Genomic DNA, 12,076 nt, shown 5'->3' on the forward strand with positions numbered 1-12,076 from the left:
AGGCGCACCTACAGGAGTGACGGTTTGCCCGTAACAAAGGAGAGACGGTGCGTTCCCGAGCACTTTTTTTTTTTTTTTTCCCCCTTTTTTCCCCCTTCTTTTCGCTGGCGGCGTCGCTCCCGAAAGCATGCAGATGATAACTGCATCTCCTGCTGTACCTGTAACAATTTAATTGTGTAAGTCAGCCCAGTCAAGCATCCCCGGCTTATGACTGGGAGACATGAAATTCATTGTCATTATTGTCCCTGTCATTTTGGATCATTATATCCTGCTGCAGAATTTTCCTCACTTCAGTGCTTTCTTACCTCCAGGAGCCGGGGATTATGGCTGAGGTTGGGGTGGGGGCAGGACTGTGAACTACATTTACCTCAGGGGAGCCACAGATTAAATTGGCTTTGCTCTCTGACTTGCTGGATTCATCTGTTTGTACGCTGTGGGTTTAAGGTTGGAGATGATGAATATTCTACTGAATTCTGTGCCTTTTTTTTTATGCTCGTATAAGCAAAGGATTTTTTTTCTTTTCCTTTTTTTTTTTTTGTCCCTTAAGTGAATGGTGAATAATTCTTCAGATCGCGTTACCAAAAAGATTTAAGATTATTCTTGAGCAAAATGACACAATTTGCACATTGTGCCACAAACATCTCAGTATTCCCCAGCGTGTCATGGCTTTGAGAGGAAAGACTCCGTTGAAGCATGTAACTTTGTTGTAATTTATACGTGTGCGTTTTATGTGACCGTAATAGCGGATCGTTAGTTCATATGCACATTGTTCCATGTCGTGGATATGAAAATACGCACGTTGAGGGAAAATCGATAACGTGGTTTCCACTGAGCTGCGTTTTTGTATGATGTCTTCAAGGCGTTTAAATGTTTGCGTTGCGCCTGTGGGAACAGGTAGTGGGCCCTCCCAGAGCCCGCGCCGCCTCGCACGGGGTCCCGCGGCAGAAATCCGGCCCGTTCGCGGCGTGCGGAGCGCAAACAGCTCCTGAATCGACCGATTCCCCGTCGGTCGGGATTCAGGAGAGCACGCTCGGCGCACGGGGAAGTTTGCCCCGAGCCTGGGGCGCTCGCTCGGACCTTGCAAATGCCGGCCGGGGCTCGTGGCAGGCCGGTACGTGGCGAGGTGCCCCGACGCCGCGGGACGGCCGCGGCGGGATGGCGGTGATGCTTCCTCGCTGCGACAGCTCAGCGCGGCTTCCATAAACTGACAGTGACAACGTTTGGTTTCGTTTTAACGCCGTGCTCTTACCTGCGCTGACGTTGCAATATGATTGTAGTGACGAGCTGAAGGCTGATGCAAAAGAAGTGGGGAAACAACGTAATTATAGAGCAGTAGCGCAGAACGAGAATTCCAAACTTCCTCATTTGGTATGCCTGGATATTGTGGCCTTTTTTCTTTTTTCTTTTTTTTTAATGCTGATATCTTAGCTTCAGTACGAGTTTTAGCTTCCACACTGTAACGTGGCAGTAGACTTGATTAGTGATGAACATTCTTAAGCTATTGTGATTTTTAAACAACAAAAAACCAAGCTTTTGTGGGCCTCCTTGTTTCTGGTTGCATTCATTTATCTATAACTCTGCAACTCTAAGTTGGAATGTATTGTACTTTCATTTCTGAATCTTTATCATGATTCTGTTTGGGTTTTTTATCCTTTTTTATCCTTATGTGCAATTTATCTGATTACAGTTTTCTTCATTACTTACTTACTTCATTACTGTGTGTTAAGGTTTGATTAACGTAGTTTTTATTGGTAAGTGGACATTAGTTTTTCCAGACATTTGAGAAGTGGAACCTAAAAGGCAGATGCCGATACCTCTTCACCTCCATCACTCATAGGAGTTAATGCGGAAGGTGTGGGGGGTTTTTGGTTTTTTTGTTTGTTTGTTTGTTTTCTTTGTGTGGTCTAAGTTTGTGCTAAATGGAGGAAGCAGGAGCTTATTTTAAAATATGACTGCTACTAGATTATTTTAAAAACTCGATGTGTCAAATCTGAAGTTTGATTGTTGGAATAAATTTACCTGTGAATAGGCCAGACTCTAGGCTCTCATTTCCATTGCTCCTGTGGAGTGAGGACTAAAAATAAATACATTTTTATTTTAATGCTTTAAGATTTGACCAGGGTTTTTTTATTCTTTATTTTATTCTTCTTCCCCAGTGCAAAGTGCATGTTTAGATGTGTATTATTCCTCCCACTTGAGATATATCTCAGCAGCATAGATAACCAAGTGGAAAGCAGAACTCAAACTATACATGATTTGTGTAAGAAGTATTAATAGTCTGGTGTGATTTGCTACATTATTGTATGTGGGTGTAATAGAACTGATTTAACTGACTCAGAATGATCTTCCCTCTAAAACAGTCCAAGAACAAGCAATATGCATGCAATGTATCCTAGAAAGTCTGCTGGTTTTCAGTGAATTTTTAACCTGACTTCAATGTCATGTGATTCACAGAGCTAAGAAATGGTTTCAGGTCTGAGGGACTTTTTTTTTAATTTTATTGTGACTTGTGACTCATGACTCAAATTTGATGTTAACCTCTGAATTTATTCTACTTGTGTTTGGGAGAAGAATCTACTGACTTCTTTCTCTAAGAAGTCTGGAAAAATTTTTGCTTGCCCCAGCTGATTCATAATCACTGAATTTGAATACAACAGATTTCAGTATCTACAGCAGATGTTGAGTTCCTGTTTTAACATTCATGATAAAACTGTTTGTGATTAAGCACTTTTTATTAAAAAATTAGAGGGTGTGGACAGCCCTGATAACTTCTAGGTTATATATATTTCTGTACTAATTATAGATCATGAGCTTTAATTTGGTAAGGTGTGTATATATATTCAACAAGAAAATTTTCTTGCACCTCCAATGTGTTATCTGATTTCTTGCACTGCTTTTCCTTGCTGTGTGAATGCAATTATCTAGTGCAGTGCTGCTGGAAGAATATAGTTTGTCAGAATAGAAATATACTTTTTAAAAAAACTTCCAGTACATTGGAGCTTTTGGGGACAATGGGTGTCTCAATATTGTGATGATCCAGTCATGTGCCTATCTTGATACTGCGTGATAGGTTTTTGGGTATGTTCCAAATTCAAGGGAATTGCTTTGTGAGATGCAGTTAAATATTTTAGCTAAATAAGTGGAATTCACTGATAGCAGTCATGGAGTAACAGACAAGCAGGAGATTAATTTGCAAGCATTGAGCTCGCTATTATCCCATGAAAAGAAAACAAAAAACCCTGCCCATTTGTATGGCTGTATTATGTGGAGAGGCAGAATTGTGAATGTATTGTGGGCCCATTTCTCTCATTCAGATATTTCTTTTAATGCCTGCTTCCATTCAGAAGAAGCCTGGTAGGCTCCTTTGTGGAGAGGGATGCCCTCTTGAGAAAGTTCGTTAAGACTGTCATATAGCTTCCTGCATTTCTAATTCTCCATTGCACATGAAGTCCTCAGCAGTAACGAGATAAGCCTAGCCAGAAAAGCCTGTAAATTGAGGAAAGGTGAGAAGGCTTTCATGTCTCTTGCCGTGACCAGCCTGTTCTTTAAAGCAAAAGGTCTGGCTTGTATTCCAGCAGCACAGCTGTAATACTGTGTAGTTTTGCAAAGCTTATTTGGGGCAGCCAATTTGTGTGTGTTTTTACATGATTGTGTTCCCAGCACAGTGGGATGCGCAATAACAAAATTTTACTTTTTAGCATAAAAAGAAGTTAGCATAAGCGTAAACAAAATGTTACTCTTTAGGACTAAAAAAACCCCTTCCTGTTTCTTAAATGCAGTCACAGGCTACTGTGCGCTGTTTATCTCTAACTGAATAGACAGTTGCAGAGGAAAAAAGCTATTAGCAAGTTTGGATCTAGCAGAGGAGGAGTAGCTATCTGTGCAAACTGTCTATCTTGCATAGGCACGCGCAGGTCAAAAGCACTCTGGTTGTATGGGGCCTTACTACGGCGTCATCGGTGGAAGCAGTCGTCTTCCTCGTCAGTGGTACAGTGGCCACAACCACTGGACTAGCCTTCTTGATCACAGAAGATCCGGGCTAGGATATTCTGGTCGTCCTTAAATGTTAAGGACCTGTTGTGTCAAAGACAACATATGACTGACAAGATGCATTTATCTGCAATCAGACATAGTACCAGAATCCTAGGAGCAGCTTTATGTACAGGTAGGTAATGGTGGAGACAGGAAACATCTGCAGGCCCAGTTTGTTAAATTATAACTTGCATGTTGCATGTAGCTATGTAAAAACACAGATAAAAATGTTTATAAAAACTGACATTTGTACATACAATGATAGAAACTGTTGTGATATTTCACTTTGGCAGGCACTACTGACAAAGATTCTTGGGGTTTCAAACAATTATCTGCTTACATTGGTTCGTATTTTCCTTAATGTTGTAGACCACTATTAATAGAATAATTTCTTTCCACACTTTTAGGCAGGAATTGGATAAAAGTAAGAGATGTCAAAAAAGTGGCACTGTACAGAATATACTAGAACCAGCAGAGTGCATTATTCCAATTAACCCTGTGGTTTTCAAACAACTCTACTAAATCAGTCACAAACAAATTTCTACAGTCTGTGGGCTTTGTTACCACTACTGGCTGTGTTTCAGCATAGATAAAAATAAAATTGAATGTACACTATGTGCGCTCTGTGGGAGGATTCTTTTAGTGCCAGCGGAAGCATTGTGTGTTGATCTTTGAAGAAATACAACATTTGTTACGAAGGAATGAAAATAGAATTTTCCTAAATTACAAAAAAAAAGAGAAGAAATTATAAACCAAATGGCATCACTGTTGGTCTTAAAATGATTTAGAACACACTTAGACAAAATGTCTTCATGCACTAAATGTCTTCACCAGCATGCCTCTTAAGAATAAAGTGTTTTCTTTCCCCAAGAGGATTCAGTGTCACTTTAATGAAAGCAGTTAGGCCAGTGTTTCATTGACAGCGAAGTCAACTACCCTTAATGAAAATGAAGTGATTGCATCATTGTTACTATGCAATGAGCAGGTGACAACAGTAAATAATGAGATGGAACACTTTTTTCAGTTTTTCTTACCATAAGTAGCTTAAAAGATTTAGGCATCCTCTTATTTTCAAACAGTGTCACAGGAGCTGCAAAGAAAACTCATATGGTTGTCAGTTGACTCTTGGCCATACCTCGGCGTCTCTGGAACAAAAGCTTGCCTTTCAGGTCACCTGCGAGGTGCATCCATCTGAAGACACATGCACCCTCGCACCCAAGTGCTTTCCAAACTATAGCCCTCAAGCACCAGGAGCAAAGCAGCAATGACCTCTCCAGGGCAAGGTGTTGGTGAACATCTGTTGTTGGTGAATGTTGCAGTTATAAATCCACTGTATTGCCCACAGGTTAGTTATATCTGCAGCAGCTCACTTGTGTAAAAAAGCCCAATTACTTTGGCATAGTCATTTATTTTTTTTTATAGTCAGTTATTTTTAAAGTTTCTTTTTTTTTTTTAATTTTTTTATTGCAACTTCTAGAACAAACGGAGGGTGTACTAGAAGAGTTACCCCTGGTAGCAGGGAAGCTGCTTGTTTGTTTTGTTTGGCTTTAAAGCACATCAGTGCTTTAAAGTGACTGATGTGAAAGCCAATGGATGCAAAACTATCTTAAGTAGATAATCTAGAACCTGCTCTATAAGCTTTTGGCTACCTTGCCGCTTATCGCACAACTATGCCTGATATTTTCTGGGGGTATTCTGACTACAGTAGTAGTACTAGTGTCAAGAAAGCTTTATGTGCCTGCTCTGAGGAAAACTAAGCTTGAGGTTATCTTGGGATTGGAGGATCTCAAACTTACAAGAGGAGAATGGTGTTTACCTGAAAACATGAAAAGGCTGAGATGCAAAATCTTAGTTTTCCTTCATTCTTTCATTCTTTAGGGTGATAAGGATCATCTAAGTACCAGAACACATACTGATCTTTCTGAAATAATCACTCTTGATTATCTTCTTGACTAACACTCACATAAATAACTGATTTTATGTTAAGCGGTGGAAATTATTCTTTGATCTGTGAACTGCACTATAGTGAGAGCTGGTGTTTACAGTACCTTTCTAATAGGTGGCCTGCCTGGAGGAAGCATACGTGACAACCACTTTGGGCATCAAGGAACAGATAACTGCATATAAAGTGCAGAGGTTTAATATAGCTGTGTTGGGAGGGTGGAATCTGCTTGCAAGGTGGAGGAATGGAGGTTTTAAAGAAAAAGTGGGGGGGAAAGGCTGTTCATGAATGTAAGAAAATTCTTGTACTGTTACCCTATGTTAGCAAACTGAGGTATCATTCCCCACAGGTGATAAAACTCTGAACTAAGAGGTGACTCTCTTCATATGTCTCAAATCTAGATCTCTACAAAGTTTGCTGCTTCTCCTAGGAAAGACTCCGGGACTCCCCACTTCAGATTACACAGATTATATCAGTCTGAAGCCAGTGGATTTTTTTTTCTTTTTTTTCCTGGATATGTAGTTAATCAGGAACTGGTTATTTCCCAGTCTTCTTCCTGCAAATATAATACCTAGGCATTCAGAATTCCTTCTGGACAGCTGAGTAATAGCAAGGGGGCTTGCACATCAGAATAATGATGTGCGAAAATGGTGGGAGTTTCAGAGAAATCATGAAAATGTTATTTTGAACACAGTGGCCCAAATCCTGAAATGTGTTGAGCATATCCTTAGCTTGCTCTGACATTACGGGAATTAGGAGTCTCAACAAAATGTTGAGCAGCTCTTGGATTTTAGGCCTAATAAGCAGTTGTTACTTGTATGTTTGTTCTTTTTAGAAATTATGCCTGCTCCTGCATTACTTATTCTGCACATCAGCTTCTCTGGATTACTTTTGGCCTAGACAAATAAGTCACAACACTGAGAAGAGGCAAGCTTGCAAAATTTAAACAAAAAGACTTTCCACAGACCAAAATTAACATTGCCTGTAGCTGTAAGTTGTGCTGCTTCCACATCAGTTGTGGTGAATCCACATTCTGGATCAGCCTTAGGAAATCGGTTTGTATCAGGTACCACCTTCTGCATTGATAGCGAGAGTAAATTGACGGAGGATCAAAAAGTAGCTGGGGAAACCTTCTTGACCCTAAGACCTTCTACAATAAATGAATAAATTTTACTGCACAGAAACAGGTAATTCAGGGTTTCATTAATAAATAGACGGCAGCTGTGTTAGGGCAGTGTTTCTGTTGTGCTGGATTTCTTATGCTGTAAAGCCAGGATTTACAGCATGCTATAAGTCAGGCTTCTGGGTCTCCCAGCTAAAGAAGCAGAGTAAAGAGGGATCTCTCCAGAACATCCCACTTTTGAATGCCTTTGAACTAGAGGATTACTTTCTGAATTATTTTAATTTATATGCTGTATTCTGCTGCAATTTGAAGCAGCTGCTGTAATGCTGCTCATAGCTGTTTGTTCCTCCTCCACCCCTGTATCTTTCCTCTAGCTAGTGCACTCTTTGCACAGGAGATGCTGTACATGCTCTCAACCCTTCGTTAAAATGTTAAGGTTTGAGGTAGACCTCATAAGGTCATTTTATCCGTTCCTCGACACTACTGCAGCATAAATGTTGATGCATTTATTTAATGATTTGCCTGCCACTTCTGACAGATGGTGGTTTAGTCTTATGCATCTTCCATGATGGAGCATCTGCAGCTCTTCTTGACATCTTGCTCAGTTGTTTTGCTGTTCTTTTCTGCAGTTTATTCTGGGCATTGTTTGGTTAGTTGAACTGGAGTTACTGTTTGTTTCTTCATCGGTGCTTTATCATGTTACCGTTTTTGTAGGCTTAGCATAACTTTTTTTTGGAGTTGAAGACTGATTGCACTGTATCGTCTCAGCTGTGTTAGAATGAGGGGCTTGGGGAGGGGAAGCGGAGCCCGCAAGGCCATTGATCCCATCTTTATAACTTTGCCCTTTTAGCTAGTAACAGATTATTTGCACGGTGGTTCAAGATTGCACAGACAGAATCAGAAGGACCGAATTTTACATAAACCATTTATACTAAATGTTTGGAATGCTGGCAACATAAATCAACAACAATATCTATTACAAATTCATCACCTTATCAGTATTATCTTTGATAGAACCAACCCAAACACGTGGGAAAGTGAAGCATAGCTCAGGAAGTTTAGCCCTTCTGTAAATTAATTATTCAGGACACACAGAACCTGGCCATTTCAATGTAGAGTAATTCTTTCTAGCCAGCATCCAGGATTTTAACTGCGGTGGCAATAATAAATAGGAAAAGTCTCAGATGAAGCCAGTATTTTAAAGTAATTAATCATCTTCCCCTCATGGTCCCTCTGCCTCTCTCTTGGTTTTCTTTAACAAGGGAATTTCGGTAATAAATCTTTAATGATATATGTTAAGAATCCTTCATTAATTCTTGTCTGCTTATTTCTCTTTTTTGGTGGTTTTATGTTGTATGTTGTGAAGTGAAAATGCATGTAAAAAATCAGTTATAGAAAACTGATAGTTTAGCACAAGAATCTCATTCCTGTGCTTCCTCAGTGAAAGACTGTTCTACACAACACTACAAAGTCCAAGAAATGCTTGGACTTTGTAGTGTTGTGTAGAACAGTTGCTAATGGGGACTGTTAATAGTAGTGGGACTGTCGAATACTCGGATACTGTAAGAGAATTGCAGCATGACTATACGAAAAAGGGGAGGGAAAAAAAGGTCTGTCTGTTCCTAAATTGAAGGTGAATTAATACTGATTCTTAATTTCATAACACACGAGATGTTCTGTAGTCTCTGCTGCTGCAAATACCCATATGGGTAAGCGCAGTTGTGTTTTTCTGCCGCTAAAATAGCAGTTTAATGCTCTGCTGCAGACGAGACAGTGCATCTTTAAATAATTCTTGTTAGACCTGACCAGCCATCGTGCACATTCAATGTGACAGGGACAGATGTGACAGATCGGTTCTGACACGCTTCCATAGCGCGAGCCGGTGGCTGGGGGTGACTCGTGTCCTTCCTCCGCTTCTGTGCCCGCTGCAGGACAGCACAACGACGCGCGCATGAACCTCGCCATCGCCCTCACCGCTGCCAGGTACGGCGCTGCCACCGCCAATTACACTGAAGTGCTGCGCTTGCTCAAGAGCACGGACCCGCGGAGCGGCAAGGCGCGCGTGTGCGGGGCGCGCTGCCGGGACGTCTTAACAGGTGCGTGGCTCGCGCGCCGCCCCGAGGGCCGGGGACGCCCGGCGTGCATCGCCCGGCCGGCGTGCATCGCCCGGCTTTATCCCCCGGCTCCGTGCTTCGAAGCATGCAGATATAACTGAAAATTTTCTGCAGCAGCGTTATCGTGTTCTAGTCGAACGGAAAAGCACAGCTTTTTAGGGGAGCATGCTGTTTTCATTAAAGAAACATAGAAATAATAAAATGAAGGAGGCACGGGAAACACAGATGTTTGTAAATACCAATTAACTGACAGGGAAGACATCTTTCCAGAGTGCAGTGGCATATCATTAATGTCAATCATCTTTAACTTCTGTCAGGTTTTCACTCAAATCCTAGTGCTTTGGCAGGGTAGACTAAGCTTTACATCCAAACCCTTCTGTCAAGCAAAGATGACATTGTAAAATGCTATGTGCTGTACAGTAATAATACCATTTACCAAGTTCAAGAGTTGAGACTGAAATGTCTCTTGTTTGAGAGGCAGATACCAGCTAAAAAAACTCTTATTCTCCCCAGTCTAGTGCCCTCCCTTTGCAGATGAAATGGAATTTTACTGCAAAGAATTTTCTTTCAAATCTGGTGTTAAATGGAAACTTTGTTAATTTTTAAGAAATAATTCCAGCTGTTCTGTTCAGACAAATGCAGTATACCTTACAGTAGGTTAAAATCATAGATAGATTAATAATCCCGAGTGTCAGCGAGCAGGAAAACAAATGGTGTATGTGATTGATACTGTTTTCTTTCACAGGGCAGGAATTTGATGTCAAAGCCAAATGTGTTATCAATGCTACAGGACCTTTCACAGACTCTGTGCGCAAAATGGATGATCAGGAAGTACCAAACATCTGTCAGCCAAGTGCAGGCGTGCATATTGTCATGCCTGGTTATTACAGGTAACGATATTCAAAGCCTAAACCATTTGTAACAATCTCTGCTGGTGTCTGTAATAAATAAGGCTGCGGAGACGGATTTGCAGTTTTTACGGTAGTCTTGAATCCATGCTTTGCTCTTTAAAGAAAGGATTCTGGCACTGTGCCCATTAGAATAACAATTTTATGTATTCAGAAACAGCCCAAGCCTTGTAGTTCTTACTTTAAGCTCACCAAGGCAAAACTCTTGCTGAAGTAGAAGAGGGTTTAGGCAGAATATCTGCTTCTGATTTGTGAAGGACTCCTGTTAGAATAGTGAGTTTTACAGCTGAGTGTACTGACTGCTTGTTAGAGCCCCCTTAGAACACAAGCACCGTATAAAACCTTCTAGAGAGGTTGCCACCTTCATATAAAAATTTTTCTTGTCTTAAATATCAAACTCCATGCAATGACTATCTGCCATTGTTTTGCCACTAATATGATGCTCTATTATGGGTCCAGTCATAGTAAATATGAATACTGCATGTACACAATATAGAAAATAATTCAAAAGAACATGATTTAGCTAAATCCTAACATGGAAGGAAAGCAGCATGAAACATCTAACACTGAGAGGTTGGGAGGAATACTGTTTTGTATGAAGGAAACAATTATGGGGAAATATAAAGAATAGGGACAAAAAGGTAAGGAGCTTTCTGATATTGTAGTAGGAAGTAATCTCTTGTAATCTAGACCAATTTCTCTGCAAATGAGATCAGATCAGTAGAAGTCAGTAATGCTTCTGTTCACATCAAATTTTTGATGAATTCTGTTGTAGTCTCCAGGTAAGTGTGGTGTTTTTTCTTCTTTGAAGATACCAATATCAAATTTGGTATCTTCTCTTTGTGGAATTTTGTGAAGAAGCTGTATTCGACTGCCTGTAGGGGAATAAAAAAGTTCTAACAATTCTGGGACCTCAGTCTTAAATCCTGACACGGTTGTGGACATGAGCCCTCGCACCCATGCTTGCTTTCGGTAGAAAGGACGCATCTCCCTCTGCTGACCCCATTAAAGAACACATTTCTGCGGCATTCTGCAAACATGCCCTATGCAGATTCCTGTTGCCTTTTTCTCGCTTGCTGCTGCTAAACCAAATCCCTTTCTACCAAATAAGACTTTTCAGTTGAAGCTCAAATATTACCTGTGGTTTCTGAAGTCATTAGCATTCTAATGGAAATTCACGATTTATAGACTTACCCCAATTCTGTTGATATTGTGCACTTATAATAATAATGCCTTCCATATGACCATTGCACTATTATGTGAATATAAATTCAGACTTCCAGTGCACATGTTGTTTTTGCCTGGGTTATCCCAATAGGACATGACCCATGGACTGTAAAATTGAGGCCTTTTTTTGGCCTAGTGTAAAATCGCTCTTGCATTCTGTTCTTTCCTGTGCATTTTCCACCTGAAAAATAGCAAAATGACCTGATAGTTGTCCTGAAGCAGTAGCAATCAAGAGAAATGGGTTGTAATCCTGGTTTTGTCCTGTACTGTGCAAGAAGTCCATGTGGCCCTATGCCAAAAGAACATGTAAACGTATGAAGTAGAAGTTTCTAAACTTTGAATTGCTATGTAGATTCAGAGAGAAGATGGCTTGATATGCATGATAGCTCTAATTTATGTACTGTGTAATAACCTAATAATTTTAATTGGAAATCTGGAGAATTCTTGTTCTCCTTGTTCCCCAGTGTATGTCAGCATGTGGGCATTACTTTTCTTGTAAAATAGTATCTACCCACATGCTGCCTCCACAGTACTGCTGATCAGATAAAACCGCACTGAATTTCCTTTAAGTAGGATAGCTAAACTAAGGAACTGTCTGCTAAATAAAAAATACTCATGGTATTTAATCTCAGTTGTATCAAGTGTCTGCTCCTGGTGCCAAGTGAATACTCCTGAATGAGTAAGATTGTCATTTCCTTGCATCCGCTTGCCTCGGTGATACCTGTTTTGT

The 12,076-nt window shown here is 40.5% G+C and overlaps 1 protein-coding gene across 2 annotated transcripts in view; it reads left to right on the top strand.

Annotated features, from left to right (window-relative positions):
* Nucleotides 1-12,076, top strand: part of GPD2 (glycerol-3-phosphate dehydrogenase 2) — a 79,716-nt gene that overhangs the window by 35,737 nt on the left and 31,903 nt on the right. For both annotated transcript variants that reach the window (XM_067299461.1, XM_067299460.1), the window contains exons 7-8: nucleotides 9,029-9,193; nucleotides 9,957-10,101. In XM_067299461.1, coding sequence (XP_067155562.1) covers nucleotides 9,029-9,193; nucleotides 9,957-10,101 — 310 coding nt within the window. The remainder of the gene's footprint in view (nucleotides 1-9,028; nucleotides 9,194-9,956; nucleotides 10,102-12,076) is intronic.

Source organism: Apteryx mantelli, chromosome 6 (genome assembly GCF_036417845.1).
Source record: "Apteryx mantelli isolate bAptMan1 chromosome 6, bAptMan1.hap1, whole genome shotgun sequence".
In the NCBI taxonomy this organism is placed as follows: domain Eukaryota; kingdom Metazoa; phylum Chordata; class Aves; order Apterygiformes; family Apterygidae; genus Apteryx; species Apteryx mantelli.